Source organism: Myxine glutinosa, chromosome 11 (assembly GCF_964187855.1).
Source record: "Myxine glutinosa chromosome 11, kmMyxGlut1.1, whole genome shotgun sequence".
NCBI lineage: Eukaryota > Metazoa > Chordata > Myxini > Myxiniformes > Myxinidae > Myxine > Myxine glutinosa.
In genome coordinates, this window is record NC_136271.1 from 3,930,432 (window position 1) to 3,952,505 (window position 22,074).

A 22,074-nucleotide genomic window follows, 5' to 3' on the forward strand; every position below is an offset into this window, starting at 1 on the left:
AACCCACAAACAAATAAACACACAGGACAAAAAATTGAAAGTCAACAAGGAATGATTTAATGAAAATAATGCAAGCAAAAGGAATGTGCGGTAAACTAAAATTCCTAAATGAGGATCCTCCACTCAGACTCAAAGACACAAACAAGGGAAAAATGAAAGGAAAAACAAGCGTTACACCTATGTCCCCCGTCGGTGAAGTGATGCGAGTTGACAAAGTGGAAGACGCAAGGTGGCCATCTTGGATTTTGACGTGGCGACCCAATTTTCAATAGCGTTCTTCCTTATGCCTAGATACACCCACACACCAGATTAGAAGTTGGTACTTCGCTTATTTTTCAAAATATTCCGCTCACAAGGTTCAGACATACATGGCGGCGGCCATCTTGGATTTTGACGTGACGACCCAATTTTAAACAGCGTTCTTCCTTGTGCCTACATACACCCAAACACCAGATTAGAAGTTGGTACTTCGCTTATTTTTCAAGATATTTCGCTCACAAAGTTCAGACATATATATGGTGGCGGCCATCTTCGATTTTGACGTGGCGACCCAATTTTCAAAAGCTTTCTTCCTTATACAGAGATACACTCACACACCAAATTAGAAGTTGGTACTTTGCTTATTTTTCAAGATATTCAGCTCACAAGGTTCAGACATACATGGCATCAGACATACATGGCGGCGGCCATCTTGGATTTTGACGTGGCGACCCAATTTTCAACAGCGTTCTTCCTTGTGCCTAGATACACCCACACACCAGATTAGAAGTTGGTACTTCGCTTATTTTTCAAGATATTCAGCTCACAAGGTTCAGACATACATGGCGGCGGCCATCTTGGATTTTGACGTGGGTTGCACCCACACACCAAATTCGAATGCGGTCCTTCGCTTACACATGCCCGCATGCACGCACGGATGGACGGACGGACGGACGGACACACGGACACACGGACGGAGGGGAAAACCATAGTCCCCCTTTCGCTCCGCAGTGCAACGGGAGACAACAATCGTCAGATGTCGTGTATCCACTTAACTCCGGTCTCAACGATGGTTTGGTGGCGTCACAGGTCCCGTGTTCCTGCATCGGAAAACACACGTTGGCATGAAGTCGCTTTCACCGCCAACCACCGGAGTGAAGCGAACAGGCCAGAGCTCATCCCTTGGTCCTCGTCGGCTGCACCGAGCTCCAAATGTCCTCAACCGCCCTTGGTGTCTTTTCCCACAAACGCACCAGAGAGAACCAACAATGCTGCGACCGTCCGCCATGCAGCCAGTACAAGAGAGAGGGAATAAATGTGCGCCCACTCGTTACGAATGCCAGAACAGAGAGTGGGAAAATTGCGGGATGCTTGCTTTTTCTCCCTCCGTTCTCGAAGGTCCCCTCTGACATCATGCTCGCTCCAATCACCACGCGCGATTCAATCACCCCATCGTTCCTCAACCAATCGTCCTTCGGGGCGTGGCCGCACGGCCACTCTTGACGCCCATCGAGAGTGTTCGGCTGGGCGGAGTGGTAATGTCTGAATACTGTCGGCGATTATGGTGGTGTGGGTGAATGGAGCTTTTCGTGGCATGGCTTTTTGATGAATATAAAGACGGAGGGAAGACCACAGGGCAAGCACACACACTGGGGAAGTTATCCTTATGGACCCGATCTAAATAACACTACTTCACCCCTCGTACGAAGTCACACAAACGCTTACACGGACATTCGGCCGACTTAGTTTACATAGAGGTGGCTTCACGGCATACGGAGCATGCTAAACCTACACAATTCTATCTGGACTAAGGTATTTTATTACCTACCCCCACACACGTAATAGTACGTACGACTAGATTGCGTATATGAATAGATGTCTATAAAGGACGTACAATTACGATCATCAGTACATCTATAGAGTTTGCACTGTGTGAATATGAGTACGTCTATAAAGTATGTACTATTAGAATATGAGTACGTCTATGGAGTATGTACTATTAGAATGTGAGTACGTCGATAAAGTATGTACTGTTATAATGTGAGTACATCTATAAAGTATGCACTATTAGAATGTGAGTACATCTGTAAAGTATGTACTATCAGAATGTGAGTTTGTCTATAAAGTATGTACTCTTAGAATGTGAGTACGTCTATAGAATATGTACTGGTAGAATCTGAGTACGTCTATAGAGTATGTACAATTATAATGTGAGTACATCTATAAAGTATGTACCATTAATGCAGTGGCGTCACTAGGGTTGGTGTCACCCAGTGCGGTAACTCATGGTGTCACACCCCCACCCCCCCCCCCCCCCCCCATTAGTCAGGTTCACTATGATAACAAATATAATTTCGTTCAAAATTTTTGGAGATTAGCAAACCTGTACAATTGGGGGGGGAGGGGGAGAGGGGAGGGGGAGGGGGAGAGGGGGAGGGGAGGGGGAAGGGGGGAAGGGGGGAAGGGGTATGGGGGAGGGAAGGGGGGAGGGGGAAAAGGGAGGGGGGGAAGGGAGGGTGAGGGGGAAAAGGGAGGGGGAGGGGAGAAGGGGAGGGGGTAGAGTGGAGGGGGAAGGGAGGGAGAGGGGAGGATGGAGGGGGGAGGGGGAAGGGGGAGGGAAGGGGAGGGCCAGTCAACAATGACGTTGCAGTTCTCATGGTCGGAGAGCAGCACAACAATCGCGACATCGTCCTGCATCTTCGCAACAGCACGAAGCGGATTTTGGAGACTCACCGATCCTGTGACGCCCTCCAGTACCGGCGTTGCCGGGCGGGGGAAGGGAGACCCGTACATTCCCAACCCGTACATTCGCCCTCTCGACTCAAGTACACTCGGACAAAAGCCTCGCACAAATTACACCGTGAAGGCCCAATGGCCATGTCTATGCCACAAATCAAGTACGTGAGCGAGACGGCGCACTGAATTGAAAATATATAGAACGCTCATACCCCGTGAAAAGTGAAGCCGCCGTGTCGCCATCTTGGTTAGCACGACTCGACCAACTCGCTTTGCGGATCTCGTTTGTTTTGAACGTGTGAATTACGTGCGAACGCGTAACTGTGAGTTTATGGCGGCAAGGAACATGAGGTGATCGCTCTGAGCGAATCAGCGTGCTGCTCTGCCACCTGCTCAGATTCCGTGTATAATATTCCTCGCTGAAATGCGCTGAGGTAAATATGAATAAAAAATATTGATCTCGTAAAGATAAAAGAAAAAAAAACCGATGTGGTGTGAATGGCAATGTTCCTCGCTGAAATGTGAAAAAACGCAATCGCTTTTCGCTCTGAAATACGTGCGAATGCGTAACTGAGTTTATGGCGGCAAGGAACATCACGTGATCGCTAAGAGCGAATCAGCGCGCTGCTCTGCCACCGCCTCAGAATCCGTGCATAATATTCCTCGCTGAAATGCGCTGAGGTAAAAATATGGTAAAAAAATATAATGAATTTTTTTTTTTTAGGTCGGCCATGTTCTTCCCAGGCTCAATGGCCATGTCTATGCCAAATATCAAGCACGTGAGCCTCTCCGTTTAGGAGTCTATCGGTAACATTACACACACACACACAAACTGTGTTTTATATATATAGATGTACTATTGTATTGTGAGTACGTCTGTAAAGTGTGTACTATTAGAATGTGAGCACGTTTATAAAGTATGTACTATTGTAATGTGAGTACGTCTGTAAAGTATTGTTACTGTCGCGGTTAAGATGTTATATTGACCGAGCGGTGGTGTATTACCGCGACCTAACAGTTCCCCCGATTCTTCCCCAACTCACCCGATTCACCCCAAACTTTGGCCGTATCGCACCGCAGCTGCCCAATCTGGAAAACTCTAAAACGACCGAATGCAAAGAGGAAAAGGAATAAGACGAGAAGACGGACAGAAGAGTAATTGGATTTATTATTTACACATGCAAAAAGAAAGCAGTCACGTTTATTTACAGACGAGATTAAATACACAGTGCAACGCTAGCTTACCTACAGTCTTAATTAACCCAGGGACAGAACAAACAAAGGACAGACTCACATGGGGAATGATGACAGGAATTGGCTGGAAGGAGAGGATGGCTTGGAGCTGTATTGTGCAGCACGATCGGCGCGTTTAGCAGCCGCCGTTCCTTTGCGGCCCTGCTCAAAACCGCCGTCCAGGCCCCAAGTGGCTGTTGGGTGTTGTTGCTGCTGTGGCCGCCGCTGCTTTCCCAGGATTACAACAGGCTTTGTGCTTTCTGGGATGTCCTCTCCTTGGATGTTCTCTATGTTCTCTTGGTCCAATCACTCCTCACCACCGACAACTCAACGCAACCAACGCAACCACTGACCACCACAACGCAACCACTGACGACCAAAACCACACAACTCAGCTCTGCTTCTTGGACCCTCTTTCTTCTCAACGGCTTGGGCTCCCTTTTGTCTGCCGGTCAAAGCTCCTCTCTCAAAGCTTGTCTCAGCTTCTCTTTTGGGAGCGTCGCGCTGCGGATTTTAGCTGCGGTCACGCCTGCTCATTCCCTCCTCTCAGCGCCTCTCTTTCTTCTTCAAAGCTCGACTGCTTGGGGATCGTCGCGCTGTGGGTTCTATAGGCCCCGCCCCTCAACCTTTGCGAACCTCCCCGATCGCTCTTCCTCCGCCCTCTCTAGCCAAACCCCTGGCTCATGGTTGGTCGAGTGGGGCTGGCTCACTCCTCCCCTCTATGACGAGGTGGAGACACGCCTTTCTTCTCCGACCCTGCCTCGTGGTCAATGGCTGTTATTGGAGGGGAGGTAATTGCCAAACGACGAAAAGGGGGAATGGAGGTTTTGGGAATGGGAATGAAGGGAATCTATCTCTTTCACTGGTGCAATGGAGTATTTCAATTAATGGGAGACACAGCCTTACCCTAAAAACACATAATAAGATATAACTATTGAACAGGGGTATTCTATGATTGGCTGTGGTGTGGATGCTTTATGGACTAATTATGGGATGCCCTTTGACCTTTACACAGCTCCGGAGGCAGGAGGCGCAGAATAAACAATAATAATAATTCACACAATAAAAAATATATACAGTCCTCATATCCGCAACAGTATGTACTATTAGAATGTGAGCACGTTTATAAAGTGTGTACTATTAGAATGTGAGCACCTTTATAAAGTATGTACTATTGTAATGTGAGTACGTCTGTAAAGTATGTACTATTAGAACGTGAGTATGTACTATGCACTAATGGAACGTGTATCCAAACATGTGCTCTGCCAACAGGTGTAGACTGTTCCACCGCGGCACCGTACCGTACCGTATTGCAAGCAAAATCCGTTTTTCCATTGCCAAGCGAACCGTACCGTACCGTACCTAAGTGCCCATGCTAAATTTGGTTCCTGCTATGGATAGGTACCAAGAGAGCCGAAACCGAACGTATGGGTGGAGCTAGCAATACTGCAGACCGTTGATTGGTCAATCATAATCGTCACAGAACCGTCACGCTATGTTCAGACCCAACCGCTATTTTGTAATACCACAATTCTGGAGAGAAGATAGCTAAAGCATGTGACAAGAATCAGAAAATATACAGTGCATTCCGAAAGTAATCAGACCCCTCCACTTTTTTCACATTTTGTTATGTTGCAGCCTTATGCTGAAATCGTTTAAATTCATTTTTTCCCTCATCAATCTGCACTCAATACCCCATAATGACAGAGAAAACAGGATTTTGGAAAGTTTTGCAAATTTATTAAAAAAAAAAACTGAAATATCACATTTACATAAGTATTCATACCCTTTGCTATGACACTTTGCTATGACACACGGTTATGCAGCTCAGGTACCTCCCATTTCTCTTGATCATCTTTGAGACGTTTCTACACCTTGATTGGAGTCCACCAGTGGTAAATTCAATTGATTGGACATGATTTGGAAAGGCACACACCTGTCTATATAAGGTATCACAGCTGACGATGCACATCAGAGTAAAAACCAAGCCATGAGGTCGAAGGAACTGCCTGCATAGCTCAGAGACAGGATTGTGTCGAGGCACAGATCTAGGGAAGCCTACAAAAAAATGTCTGCTGCATTGAAGGTTCCCAAGAGCACAGCGGCCTCCATAACTCTGAAATGGAAGAAGTTTGGAACAACCAGGACTCTTCCTAGAGCTGGTCCCGGCCAAACTAAGCAATCGGGGGAGAAGGGCCTTGGTAAGAGAGATGACCAAGAACCCGATGGTCACTCTGGCTGAGCTCCAGAGATCCTGTGTGGAGATGGAAGAAACTTCCAGAAGGACAACCATCACTGCAACACTCAACCGATCTGGGCTATGTGGCAGAGCGGCCAGACGGAAGCCAAACAGTTAAATCTTGGTTTCATCAGACCACAGAATCTTGTTTCTCACAGTCTGAGAGTCCTTTAGGTGCTTTTTTGCAAACTCCAAGCGGGTTTTCATGTGTCTTTCACTGAGGAGAGGCTTCCCTCTTTTACCAACATAGCCTCGGTGATGGCCTGCAATGGTACCAGTATAGGAAACCAGCCCACAAACTCTGGGATAAACCCAAACTGTACGAGGTCCCTGGGATCCACATCGTGCTCGGCGTTGCCTCCGTTTTCATGTGGTTTACCAGGCGTCCCTTCGCTGCCATTCTGTGGTTCTACTTGGTGTGACAAATCACCGCACACTTTTACTTCCTGGTTTTGTTGACAAAAGCCTAAAATCTGAAAGAAAAAAAAAGTTGCAACAGGTGCACAATGTGTTAAAATTAATTGATGTACTGACAACCGATGTACAATTATTTTTAATTCATTAATGCTGAGAGAATAAAAGTAAAAACTCAAAGTGCGATAACTTTCAAAAACCCTTCACAGTAACAATGTCATGTTCAGCACCGCTGGCGCAAGTTTGATTTATGCTCATGGACGATTTAACGAATGGTAGAGTATTGTACACCGCTCCTTTCCTATGCCATCTCCAGGCATTGCAAATCGTCATTGCTGGGCACCAAAGGGGGCTCGGCAGTGACGCACGCTGAAAGAGAGTACTCAGTTTTCACTCTGGTTTCTTTCTTGTTTGTTTGTTTTCTTGTTTGTTTTCTTTCTTGGTTGTCCGGACGATATCTCAGCCATCCTTTGAGCTAGGAAGCTGAAATTTCGGCACAAGAGTGAGCAAGTCCTTTATCAAAAACGGTATTTTTTTTTTGATTAATCAATAAATTGAGGAGTTATTTAATTATTAGCGATTAATTAAGTACTTATTTAATTAATCAAATTTCCTTTCTCTTCTGACCATTAACTCAGGCACCTTTTGAGTTAGGAAGCTGATATTTGGACATGCCAATGACCAGGTGATTTGGCTGCAAAGGATATTTTTGATTTATTAATTAATCAATTAATCGATTAATTATTTAATTATTCGATTAATGACAAAAAAAAAATTTTTTTTTAACTTACAGATTCTGATGAAATAGTGGTAGTTTATGTGTTCTCTGACCAAATTGATTAATAATTTAATTTTTTTATGATTATTATTTATTTATTTTCATTATTAATCATTTATTTATTTTCTTTCTCATTTGGCCAATATCTCAGGCACCTTTTGAGCTGGGAAGCTAATATTTGGACATGAGTGACCAAGTGATGTGGCTATCAAGGATATTTTTGATTTATTGATTAATCATTTCATCTATTAAGTATTTATTGATTAATCGATTAATTATTTATTGAGTAATCAATTAATTATTTAATTTTTTATAAATGACTTATTTAATTAAATTTCTGAAAGATACATCTTCGGATGAAGCACTAGTGGTTTAGTTATGCTATTAGCTTATTGATTAAGAAAATATTTTGTGATAATCTTTTATTGATTTTAATTATACAATTAATCAATCAATTAGTGTACACCTCTCCCTCCCAATGGAGCCTCAATGAGCTGCACTGCGGTATTGCCGGGCGCCGGAGGCGCCCCGGCAATGCCGCGCTGCAGCATATTTAATTATTTGGCATGGGGCGGTGTACTTTGAATGTATGTGTACTTGTTGCGTTTCTGTTGCCTTTTACATGACTGCTGATGTAAGTCAGGTGCATCGCGGTGTACACGATGTCATACATTTGGACGTGGCTTGGTTCTGACGCAGCATTGCAGTCTTAGGAATCAAGACCTTGCTCTACAGTATATTATTGCCTTCTCCCAGTGATTATAATTTGGTGCTTCAACTGATAGACTACATAACAAGGCCCGATTAAAAGTTGCATTTCTAGTTATCATCCTGATGTCCACCTCAGGTGATCGCGGCACTACTGCAGTTGGGCCTGACAATGATGACTCTTTTTTGTGAGTGGTTAATCAAATTGCTGATCGTCTTGTTTGATACATCGGAAAAAAAGTCTTCGCGAAGTTTGCATTTCTACTGCAATTTCCTAAAGCTGAATGAGTGCGTACTCTTTCAGGCAGTGATCAGTTTTGGACACAACTTCAAAGTCTATCGACTGTATACCTTGTCTGTCCTTTACTTCGCTCGCAATCTGCTGTTCATTGATTATGCAATCATAGACCATACAATGTGATCATAGACTGATCATATGATCGACTTAGCCTCTGCTAACTTCCGATACGATGACCACTCGTATCCAATCATCAGTCTCCTTCACCCATTTCAGTTTGTGCTTCAACACAAAGGCCCTTAATATCTTTATATAATGGAGGGAAGTATTATGTTCTTTGTTGTGTGTGCCATCTACTCCTCCGAGAGAATTTGACCTATTAAGCTGAAACTATCAAAGATTACACAGGACACACTAAAGGTGTGTTTCATAAAGTTTGGTTTGATTCCATCAAGTTTTCAAAACAAAAGAAAATCACCCATCTTGGCGCATTTTTTCTTCCTTTGGTGGGGGAGGGGAGAGGAGGGAGGACGGTGGTGCAATTCAAAGTATCTGACCTATATACCCATGGTGAATGATACATGCGCATAATATGCATGCATTTGCTTCATGTACGTAACTTGCGTTATTTTTTTTATTTTTGGGAGCGATTGAGGCAGTGGTCTGTTGCCTATACACCGCCCAAAATAAAGGGGCCCGTCAGAAAAACGTGTTGCTCGCTTGGAGCAACATCGGCCACAACATACTGTGCTATGGTATTAATAATCATAAAGATTATAACATGACCCCCCTGGCCGCTCCAATAGGGAGCAGATACTGCTTGCGCTTCTAACACAATACTGCATTTATGTATCCAATGAACTACATGAATGTGCAGTTAGCTTGCAATGGAAAACCAGCATTTCTGCCTTAGATTGGCGTCTTGTGCACTGACTATGTTAATCAATTGTACATGAAAATCCTTTGTGTTCCCCGCCCCTCCGACAAGGTCGGAGATGAGGGACACTAAAATGAGCTGCGTCCGACCGACCGATCATCTGTCCATGTGCTTTTGTGTACGCGATATTTTAAAAAACATTGAACATTTAGTTTTCATATTGCATATATCTATTCCTCATGACATTATTTCAACTTGATTAGATCATGGCGGTGATTGGCTGAATTATGTGACCATGGCAACCATCACGGTAACTTCATGGTAACTTCGCATCACGGTAATTTCACGGCAACCATCACGTTAACTTCGCTCATGTATGCAATCTTTTGAAAACCGTTCAAGATTTACACAGATCTATTCCTCATAACCACACAAAAGGCGGGGGAGCTCGAGTATCAGCTCCTTTTTTCTTAAAAAATACGGAATTCTCAATGACTTAGTGCATTCCCTAAAGAATTCTGTTCTGTTTTGGGAGGGAATTTTAAAATTTATTTTGCACAAGTTAAACACAGTCGTAATTTCACAATTTATTACAACTATCTTAATCTCTCACCTTTTCATTGCGTTTGTGAACAAGGATCTCATCCATCCCGCTGAATGCCCCTGATGCTACAAACAAAATGTTGCTCGTATCCAGCTGCAAGAAATCACCCCGCAGTCGCTCAGATTGTCGGTCGGGGATATTCACTATGGTTCCTTCCAACATCTTTAGCAGGGCCTGTAACAGACACAGCACCTTTCAAACTCTTGCTGCACTGCCAGACCAGCAAACGTATCATTTACATTATATGTAAACAAATAGTGCCCTGCTTGTTTACAAAAATGCATTTTGCTCCTGTAATTATTGATGAACATAAATTTTGCCCCCTATAATATATTTATACAACAAGTGAATAAAAAAATTATGCTAAATGAAAAAGGCAATGTACGGATGAAAAACTACAGTCTAAAAAAGGTCCTAAACAAGATAGGGATGATGTTGGTTCAGAGAGTAGCTAACAGTATTGCCCTCACTTAACAATCCCGACATCACTGCCTCATTTACACGTCATCAGTTATTGCTTCAAGCTTCTACAAACACTCCACTGGTTACACCAGTACTTGATTACTCCTGTAGTGTAGCCACATAATGAGACTGTACAAATTAGCAGTCTGAGTACAATGTTATAATATCAGTACATGATCATAAACTTCCTACAAACTGCATGCACATCTCTAATAACAGCATTCTATAATTATCTCCATTTGTGATTGGTTACTCGAAGTTGATAAAAAAAGAAAAGTAGGAAAGACAACTGAAGCTGCAAGAAGTCCCTGAAATGATATAGGAGTTTCTTATACTTATGCAGAAATGAAATATAGGAGCTTCTAATACTTTTAGCTCGGCCTAGCCCTAGACAATAGTCCGGAGGCAGTGATGTAGGGATTGTTATGTGATGCCAACACTGTCAGCTACTCTCTAAACCAACATCATCCCTATCTTGTTGAGGACATTTTTTTAGACTGTAATTTGTCATCCCTACATTGCATTTTTAATTGAGCATAATTTTTTTTATTCACTTGTTTCTGTAATTTTTTGCAATGTGGAATAACACAATGGTATGGTACTCAGAGGATACCCAATCTTGGAGCAAAAGTGCCAAGATATCTTAGTCAGCAATGTCAAGCACTGCACATGTTCCTATATTGTCTTACGTAACCCTGACTGTATCTTGCAGCTCTGTCTTATTGCTCGTTTCTCAAAGAGTAATGTCTTCATCAAGCCTAAGGCCACACAAGGACCTGCACTTCGAAATGGCCAAAATAGCTGCTGTGGATTTACAGTCAAGAGAACAACATCAAAGTGATCATGCTTATGATAATATTTGAGTAGATGATGTTCGACTGATTTACAAATGTTGTAGCACAAACTTTATAGATGTGCTCACCATTGGCGTACTGAGGGTGTCTGGCATAATTTTTTTTAATATACAATATAAACTCAACCTACACATATACAAGCTCAACCCCCAAAAAACTGGTACTTCATCTTCTTCTTTGCATCTTTATCCCAATATCAAATATAATTGGCAAATTCTGTTTTTCAAAATCAATCAGCATTTTGTTGGAAAGCAAAGGGAAACAAGCACAGAAGCATGTCCATTCCCATGTGCTTGCCATGTTTATATTTTTACCTCCACCACCTTATGTTTTCACCCCTGTCTGTTGTTTATTTGTCCGTTTGTGAGCAAAATATCTCAAAGAGTTGTGGACGGATTCGGACAAAATTTGGCAAAGATGTAGCGTACGTGACAACGACGAAATGATTCGATTTTGGTGAAGATCCGGATTCGGATCCGGCTACTTGAATATTTTAAGTGATACTTCACCATTGGGAGATAGGGCCAAAAACGATGCATAGCAGGATATCTCAAAAAGTTGTGGACGGATTTGGATGAAGCCTGGTGGACAGGTTGGGTGTCTGACAAGGACGATTCGATTAAATTTTGGTGAAGATCCAGATCCGGATCCGGCTAGTATAAATTTTAAAGTGATTCTTCACCATTGAGTGATATGGCCAACCAGGAGGAGATATGCTCTCTACTGAGTGCCGTTCTAGTTGTCAAATGCATTTATTTTCATTGCTGCTCCATTGTGCTCCTTTCATGGAAATATTATTACATTTATAATGGGAGGGTGGGGAAAGATTGGGGAGGGGGGGGGGGAGGGTGGAGGAGGTAAGTAACGAATTAATCGTTATCATTGCCTGCGTCTGGCATAGTTTTATAGTAATGCGAGCAGTGATGTGGCCAGCTGTGCTTGTCAACACAGTTTAGATTGAAGCCACAGGTACCCCCATGCAATCAATCGATTTACGTGTGAATGATTTACATGTGAGTGCAGTCACGTGTTAAATACGCTTCCGGGTAAAGCAAAGCGCAGGTGACGTCACGTATACGACATTTTCTTCATAATCATCACATTCTTCCCCACTCGGAAAATTGAACACAATCTTTAAATTACTTCATACTAATACCCTCAGATTACAAATCAATACTAATATTCCAATACATGCCATACAACATGACTAACATGCCTATATAGCAACATCATAGCAAATCATCTTTCCATATTAATCAGGAGTAATGCTCCTAGCATCATTTGGAATGACTCTTCTCACAAGTTCAATCCATTAGGCAGTCTGCTCATATGACCACTCCGTGTTTGGTAAGCTCTTGGTTCTGGCGAACCCTCTACCTCAGGCATTTGTCCTCCCTCAAATGTCGAGAGACAGCTTGGGGACGAAGATGCAGGAGATGGTGATACATCAGGCAAGATCGGTGGAAAAGTATTCCTACTGCCTGTCTGATTCTCGGTCAACCTCTCTGTTTGTCTATCTATTCCCAACTGAATTTTGCTTTGTAAAATTGCCGGGTTGACTGGTTGGCAGTTCTTCCCTGTGACCTGGCCGTGTGGTGCAAGATTACGAACGGACATCATGGTCTCCCACCCGTCCGCCATTCGAACATGTGCATATTCCGAGTTAACCTCGAGGAGTTCCACTTCATTTACCAACAGTTCATACTTGATATGTCGCACTGACCGACGCAATACCACAGGTCCAGGTTCGGTTAACCACGATGGTAACGAATGTCCACTAGGACTCCGGCGATGGTATGCAAACAATCTTTCGTGCGGCGGCATATAGTGGCCGTACACAGTAATGGCCGAATTGAGTGTAGTGCATCCAGTAACACAATCTCCCACTGTCCGATAGACAGATCACAAGATTTGAGACACGTAGTTACTGCGCACCATACGATTCCCTTGTATCGCTCCACCAAACCATTTCCCTGGGGATTATAGCTGGTCGTCCTAATGGAAGCAATGCCTCGTTCTTGAAAGAACTGTTTAATTTCTCGAGACATAAATGCAGTCCCACAATCTGATTGAATGTACGAGGTCATGCCAAAAATCATAAACAACTTCGTAAGACATTTGATCACGGTTGTTGATGACAAGTCCTCATATGGGAAGGTGAACGGGAATCGTGAATACTCATCTACTATTGTAAGCAAATAGCGTTTGGACACCACAGTTGGCAATGGTCCTTTGAAGTCGATATTCAATCTTTCCCACGGTTGTGTCACCTTGATCAAGGTGCCCTGTGGCGGTTTGTGAAATTGTGGTTTTAGCTGGGCACAAACAGGACATGAAACACAAGCACACTTCACATCTTCAACAGAATCCGGAAGATTTCGACATCAAGCAAAATGTGCTAGCTGAGTTATTCTGGGGTAACAAAGTGAGTCATGTAGTACTCGCAACTCATTTGAGCTTACAGTGGAGCAGAAAGCACGGGAGAACGCATCCGTGGCCACATCGTCCCTCCCAGGCCGATAGATTATGTCATAACTATAATCCGCTAGCTCAATACGCCACCTCGTAATTTTCTCGTTCTTAATTTTCTGGGTATGATGCTCATCAAAGATGAATGCGACCGATCTTTTATCTGTGACAAGCCGAAAATGTTTGCCAAGCAGAAAATCTTTCCACTTATGCAAGGCCTCGACAATGGCGTAGGCCTCCTTCTCGACAGACGAATGGCGCCGTTCACTGCGTGATAACGTTCTGGAAAAAACGCTACAGGTCACCCCTACTGATTCAAGGTTGCCGCAATGGCACACTCAAAAGCATCCATCTCCAACACGAAAGGAACATCATCATAGTTCTACATCACTACCGCTTTGCAATGTCATTTTTCAAATTTCTTAAAGCTGCTTCGGCGGCTGATGTCAACAGGAAGTTTTTGCATTCGACAAAACGGCAAATTTTTTTCCGAGTACAGTGGTACCTCGGCTTACGAGTTTAATCCGTTCCGTGACGGAGCTCGTAAGCCAAATCGCTCGTAAGTCAAAGCAAATTTTCCCATTCAAATGCATTGAAATGCTATTAATCCGTTCCAGCCTCAAAAAAAAAACACCAATTTTTTTTGTTAGGTGCTTTTAAATAACAAAAATGTACTTTATAAATAACAAATAATGTATAAACAAGCACGACCTCGTATATACTGTACATAATACAAGAGAATGTAAAGAAATAAACTGGTTTTATTAAGCAGAGGAGAAGAGCATGCCAGGTGAGGTGTGCGTGTTGTCGACTTGGCGAGGCAGTACGATCGTACTCCTTCTACGATATGTACGATTTTGAAGCAGAAGGAGTCCATAAAGGCTATAACGCCAGCCAAGGGCGTTACGATTATTTCAAAGCTCCGGACCTCTATCCATGAAGATATGGAGAAGTTGTTGTTTGTGTGGTTGAAGGAGAAGCAGCTCGCAGGAGATACCGTGACCGAGAGCATCATGTGTTTGAAAAGATTGAAACTCGGATATCGAGCACGGACCACGAGGTGTTTTTTCTTTTTTCTTAATCTCGGTTTCAGTGAACTTTTGCTCTGTGCTCACGTGTACTGTACCTGTACCTGTAATGGTACGTCAGAGGATGGCACCTGTTGTCATCATATTAAGTGCAAGATGTTCTGCATCGTAAGTTGGTACACCGTGGTCTTTCGGCGGTGTTTAAGCCGGCCGTCTTGGCTTCTGTCACCATTGGCATTGAGTCTTTCGATGTAGGTAGGTCGTTGTGTGCCGGTGCCTTGGCCGAATTCCTTCATTGCTGCATTGTTAGCTCACCTGGTTTTTTATACCACATCTTTGGTTATCGGACCAGCGAATGACGTCATCTCCTCCAAAGTATGGCTTATTCTCACTTGTCTTGGACGATCTTCTACTTCTAGCCTTCCACCGTGCATTTGGTGTCCACTGTACTTACTGTACAGTGCCTGGTAAAATTGATGTAATGGGTTTTTGACCGTCAACGCCATGAACCGTCATGAACCGTCATGAACCGCCATGAACCGCCATGAACCGCCATGAACCGCCATGAACCGCCATGAACCGTCAACGCCATGAACCGCTAACACTCAAAAGCCCATTTATCGCGCCTTATAAAGCAAAACGCAAACCGAAAGCCATGCCTCTCAAGCGAGGCGTGCTTCCGTGGTCACGTGATCCACAGGTGTAGCTCATTATACCCGCACGCGCGACACGCTTTGGCGGTCACGTGACCAGCCACTCTGGAGGCGGGGATCCCCGCCGATGACGTCACCGGCTGGAGCAAGGAGATTCCTCGCTCATGTATTTCGACGATTGCGTGTTTTATATCCAAGCAGAGATGCTTTCACGGCAAGATAACCGCGTGACCGGAACCGGAAGCCACAACCGGAAAATTCAAAAAAATAAATTTTTTTGAGCTCGTACATCGGATCTCGGCTCGTATCCCAAAGCAACAAACCGCCCGAGCGACGGCTCGTATCCCGAAAAACTCGTACGTTGGGGCACTCGTAAGCCGAGGTACCACTGTATTTCGGAATCCACTTTGAATAATGCGCAAACAACCCTAGGTTACGTCGCAGAGCAGACAGATCGTGGGGAAGGTGGGATGGGGTCATCTCCATTAGGGGCTGCAGACGACACATGTCGGGTTGGATCGACCCTTTCGAGATCGTGTATCCCAGAAGATTAATCGTTTTTGCTGAAAAAGTACATTTGCTGTCATGAAGAGTCAAATTATATTTTCTGGCTACGTCCATGAAGCATTTTTAATTTTCATCATTCTCTGCTTGAGTTCATCCATACACGGTGATATTGTCCACATGCACAAAAGTGTCTTTTAGATATTCCTGAGTGACTATGCTGTCGATTGCACGTTGAAAGCAAACACCCCATTGGTTACCCCGAAGGGTATTCTAAGAAACTGATATCACCTTTGGCCTGATTCGAACGCTGTATACTGTTTGTCGGATTATCAAATTGGGAATTGATGATAAGTGTAGTGAAATTATACTAAAGTTGAACCCAGGAGAGATACTCGCTTCAGCCACTGAAGGGCGTCTATAAAAACCTGGGACATCCGCGACGCTGAGCCACTCCTGTGACATTTACTTTACATGTAGTCTTGAATGGTACGTATATGCTAGACTCGCACATATATGCTAGACTCGCTTGCTTTGACTATTATTATCAGTCCTCTCTGTATGATACCTAGATCCTGATATCTATTGCATGATTGTATTTTTACAGGATGATGCCAGAGATCTAATTGAGATTAAACCTACCTATGGGACAAAGTTGTGGATCTGATTGATTTCCACGACATTTAATCTCAATTAAGATCTACGGAAATGGCGGGACACAAGATGATCAATGTACCGACACTCGGTGCCGACCCACAAGCTGAGGAGTCGGGCTCGGTGTTCACTCACTGGCTCGTAACGCTGGAGAACCAGTTCGGCGCCCAGGATGCCGTACCCACTGCTGAAACGAAGCTGTCTGTGCTACAGACCAAAGTCGACCACCACGTCTACAAGAGCATCGCACGATGTGCGACGTACGATGCCGCCGTGGAAGAGCTAAAGCGACTCTACATTAAAAAATGGAGCGTGGTGTACAACAGGCATCTGCTCGCCACGCGGCGTCAACAGCCAACCGAGTCGATCGATCGCTTCGCTCAGGAGCTGCGGCACCTCCTCGCGGACAGTACTCAAGAGGTACGGACACACGAGCAAGTCCAGGACGATCTTGTCCGAGATGCTTTCATCTCTGGGATCAGCTCTACAAATCTGAGACTCAGGCTCTTGGAGAAAGCTGACCTGACGTTCGCGAAGGCCCTACGGTTGGCCAACGTTTACACTGAGGCCCGGGAACAATCCACTGCTTATAAACACGCACGGGTCGTCGCGGGGACTTCTCAACTCGCGCGACCGGAGAGGGCTGCCGCCGAGGATACTGGTGCGGGCTCGACTATGGCCAAGCCCCTGGCCGCTCCCGAGGTGGACTCGGATTCCGGCCTGGCAGCAGCTAAACAGCCAGGCCCAGGCCTAATCGGGACGCGACGTGTTACTTCTGTGGCAACCGACAGCATCCCAGGTCAGCGTGTCTGGCTCGGGAAGCCATATGCCATTTGTGTTCTACAAAAGGACATTTCGCAAAAGTCTGCAAGAAGGCTGCGCGGGGCACACGAGCATGCGCGACCTTGAATGGGCTTATCGCCGAGCCAACGGACCGAGCACAGAGCGGGGTGCCTCACCCGGCCTTGATGAGCGGTCCTCCTCCTCGCGGGCCCCTGGCTGCACGCACGTCCTTGGTGAGATACACCAGGCCGCCGAAACAAATGGCGCGAACGCGACCGGCCATGGAGCGACCGACCTTGACTGGCGTTTGAACGCCCTCCTCAAACAAACAAAAGTTCCGGCTGTGAAAGCTCCTCCTGTTGTGCAACAAACGCTGCACGTGACACGAGCACCATCTGACGGCAGCTCGTACGAACTACACGCTCTTGCTCCAGCACATGAAAGTACAATTGACTGCGATCTTTCGCACATGACACGAGCGCCATCTGACGGCAGCTCGTACGAACTACATGCTCTTGCTCCGGCACGACCAACTATGCGTTTGGCACGGGGGCCCTCCAGAGGCTCCTCAAACGACCGGAAAACTGCAGCCGGTGTGGGATCCACGCGCGAGGCGCGATCTTCTCACTCGGACGGCGCAATATCTGCCGGATCGTCTGGCCTTGATCAGGCCATTATCCCGCTCTTGGTCGAAGGCATTTTTGCGCGGGCCCTAGTCGACACAGGATCTACTGATAGTTTCATCGATCAGCGGCTGGTGCGTCAACATGGGTGGCCGGTCATCGGGACTACACGACGGATCTTCATGGCCTCCCAGGGACTTAGGCTCAGCACGAAGGGGGAATGTCGATTGAAACTTGTGATAAAGGGACGCATGTTTTCCGATCTACATCTCATGGTCTTGCCTGCATTATGTGCAGACATTCTATTAGGTCACGATTTTCTTAAGCGACATGGACGTTTGGAAATTGAATTCGGTGGGACGGACACGCTTGCTGTGTGTGCATTTGCAAAAATGGAAATTGAGCCTCTTTCGCTGTTCCCCAACCTGACCACTGACTGCATTCCTATAGCGGTAAATTGCGGCGCTACTCACGAGCGGACACGCAATTCATTGCGGAAGAAACGGCCCAACTCTTAAAGGACGGTGTTATCGAACCTATCAGGTCGCCGTGGCGGGCCCAGGTCTTAGTGGTGCGAAGTGAGGCCCATCGCCGGCGCATGGTAATCGACTACTCACAGACGGTTAATCACTTTACACAGCTGTATGCCTACCCCTTACCGGGGATGGACGCGCTAGTACAACAGGTGGCCCAGTACTCCATCTACAGCACTCTCGATCTGCGTAGTGCATATCATCAGATCCCCATCTCTAGGGCTGATCGCATCTTTACAGCCATTGAATCGGGTCAAAGGTTATACCAGTTCACCCGATTACCTTTTGGGGTGACGAACGGGGTCTCCTGTTTTCAGAGGGCTATGGACGACCTCGTTACTAAGGAGAACTTGACAAATGTCTTTGTCTATCTGGACAATCTTACGGTTTGTGGGTATGACCAGGAGCATCACGATGCTAATCTGAAGCGCTTCCTCGAGGTCGCGCATAGGTATCGCCTAACCATGAATGAGGCTAAGTGTCGTTACTCTCAATGCACGATAGATCTTCTGGGGTACACCGAGACCCATGGCTCAATCTCTCCGGATAAGGAGCGTCTGCGACCTTTGCTCGATATGGCCCCGCCCGGCGATCGAGCTTTGCTGAAGCGAGCTCTCGGGCTGTTCGCCCACTATTCAAAGTGGGTGCAAAATTTCCCCGCTAAGCTCCGCCCCCTCGTGGCCTGCGACACGTTCCCCATGAGCCCGGCCGCCTTGGTGGCCTTCGTGGGCCTTAAGGCTGACATCGGTGGCGCCGCTGTGGCGACGATCGACGAGAGCGAATCTTTCATCTTAGAAAGTGATGCCTCGGATCATGCGATAGCGGCGACTCTCTCCCAGGGGGGGCGCCCTGTGGCTTTCTTTTCGCGGACTCTCACCTCCGCTGAGCGGAGGCATTCGTCTGTCGAAAAGGAAGCATACGCGATCGTCGAGTCGATTCGGCGATGGCGACCGTACTTACTCGGGCGATGCTTCCAAATCATCACGGACCAACAAAGCATTGCGTTCATGTACGACACCTTACATGCTCAACGTATTAAGAATGAGAAAATCACTCGCTGGCATATCGAACTCGCCGACTTCTGCTACACCATCAAATACCGCCCGGGGAAGGATAACCTGGTCGCCGACGCCTTATCGAGGCCGGCTACGTGCGCGGGGATCGTAACTTTGGAGGGGCTGTGCGCTTTGCACGACACTATGTGTCTATGGACTCTACCGAAGCTTCCTCTATGGAACCTTTGCCGTCACCTCTGTCGTCACCTGCACCCCTGCCTGAAGGCTCTGAGGTGCCCCCTCCGACACCTGCCTCCAGCGGCTACTCCGACGCAGAGGACTCCGGGCTTGGGGACGCCGTACCCGGTAGTTTCCTGACGGGCTGGCAGGGTAGTTCGCCACCCCGACCGCTACGGGTGGACCGACTGACATGGAATGACGTACCCAATCAATTAATGGACGCATGCTTGTGATCTGCCTAGCGGCAGTATAGTTCTAACGGCGGGAAGAATGTAGTGAAATTATACCAAAGTTGAACCCAGGAGAGATACTCGCTTCAGCCAATGAAGGGCGTCTATAAAAACCTGGGACATCCGCGACGCTGAGCCACTCCTGTGACATTTACTTTACATGTAGTCTTGAATGGTACGTATATGCTAGACTCGCACATATATGCTAGACTCGCTTGCTTTGACTATTATTATCGGTCCTCTCTGTATGATACCTAGATCCTGATATCTATTGCATGATTGTATTTTTACAGGATGATGCCAGAGATCTAATTGAGATTAAACCTACCTATGGGACAAAGTTGTGGATCTGATTGATTTCCACGACAGTAAGCACTGCGTAAATCCAAGGTGATAAACACCTGATATTTCGCCATGTCCCCCACCATTTCGTCAATTCGAGGCAGTGGATATGTATCCAGCAGTGTGAATCGATTTACTGTCTGGGAATAGTCATAGTCATTGTCACGAGCACTTGGGCCCACCATGGAGAATCGCGAGCCTCAATAATCACTTCGCTGAGAAGTCTCCCGGTCTCTGAGGCAATACATTTTGCATCCTCGCGTGTAAACCATCGAGATTTCAGTTATCGGTTCACATTTAGGGATCAGATTCGCAAACAATGATGGCGGTGCTATCGACACCTCGGCTAGTTCACAAACTGAAAGGGATGGTTTGTCCCCGTCAAACAGCATCTCCAATTTGGCATGTTGTTTTCAAAAGTCATGACCTCGAAGGAGATCGGAGCATAAGTCCTAGAGAACCAACAATTTTACATTCTTATACTTTTTTTTCTTTTCTTTTTTTTTGTATACTGATTCGAGGCTCGTGAAAGAGCTAACTAGACCCGTTCGCAGTGAGTTCCCCAAAATAAAGATTCATTTATTTATAAATCTCGTCCTTCATTATCTGTTTTCGTCAGCTGGACTCTTGCACGCAAAAAATTCTGTCCATAAAGATGTCATGTGCCTGAATTGTGTCCATAAAAGTTGTGTGTGTCTGCTCCACAATATGTCACCTGCATGTTGATCGTTTGATTGACATTGGGTTATTTCTGGGGGATCTAAGTGAGGTTAAATTTCTGATAACCAGCGCAGGTTAGCTCACACTTGGAATAAGATCACTTGCATAGGAATGGGATCGTACATGCAACAATATTTATGTCATGTGAAAGGGGGCAGTGTTTAGATTAAGGCTAAATGGAGCAAAAAAAGAAACTAGAACGCTACTCAGTAGAGCGCATACTCCTGCCGTGGGTGGCCGCTGCTGAGCCCTATATTCCAATGGTAAAAAATCCTTCAAAAAAATTCCTGGATCCGGAATAATATCCTGAGCTTCACCAAAAACGAATCAATTCTTCCTTATCCCAAGGGCAATCATCCCACCAACTTTCATCCAAATCCGTTCAGAACTTTTCCAGATATCTTGTTCATAAACACATGAACATACGAACACACACACACACACACACACACACACACACACACACACACACACACACACACACACACACACACACACACACACATACACACATACACACACACACACACACGGATGGACACGATTGAATGCATTACTCCCTGGCGGGAGTAAAAAGAAAAATAAAGGAAAAGAGGACTTAGGTCCAAGACAATAGGAAATACTACACATAGAACAACAATCGTAAAAAAAAAGAAGAATGTAAGGCCTGCAGTGAAAGCCAGGTGCTGTCCAATTTTCAGTTTCAGGAATCTAAAATTTATTTTCTTCAAACCTCACACTATATCTTTTGGTACCTAACTGGTATTACTATGTGTACTAACACCAGGGTAAAATAGGCCAAACATCTATCTAACTCAGGAAGGTGATTCTACAAGTGGGAGAAAAGGAGAAACAAAGGAGTGGAGGTGAATAGTCAACTTGAATTTTGGGAGTTTCACTTGAAAAGGGTTCCTGGACAAACACCTTCATCCTGGAAGAGGTGAGAAGGGTCTGAGGGATAATAAAGTGGAGGAAGCAAAACCAGAAAGGACACGGTAAAATGAGCTTTGAAATGATGATGTCAAAACAACAACTGCTCACCTGCTGCACACCCTCTCCACCAACATCACGGAGATGGTAGACCGACGATACCTTTCCAATTTTGTCCACCTCATCAAGAAAGACAATCCCTGTTACAAGTGAACAGGCAGGTATAATGCAAAAGTGAATGGCAAAAA

The 22,074-nt window shown here is 45.4% G+C and overlaps 2 protein-coding genes across 2 annotated transcripts in view; both read right to left on the reverse strand.

Annotated features, from left to right (window-relative positions):
- The window catches only part of LOC144888279 (ATP-dependent clpX-like chaperone, mitochondrial), a 343,583-nt gene that overhangs the window by 4,356 nt on the left and 317,153 nt on the right, over window positions 1-22,074 (reverse strand). The gene's annotated exons all lie outside the window — the stretch shown is intronic.
- On the reverse strand, window positions 105-22,022 carry LOC144888267 (ATP-dependent clpX-like chaperone, mitochondrial). The gene is made up of 4 exons (XM_078765912.1): window positions 21,938-22,022; window positions 9,816-9,980; window positions 6,430-6,660; window positions 105-128 (listed from the first exon to the last, which is right to left on the reverse strand). The coding sequence occupies exons 2-4, from the start codon at window positions 9,966-9,968 to the stop codon at window positions 105-107; spliced, it is 408 nt and encodes a 135-aa protein (XP_078622038.1). The 5' UTR covers window positions 9,969-9,980; window positions 21,938-22,022.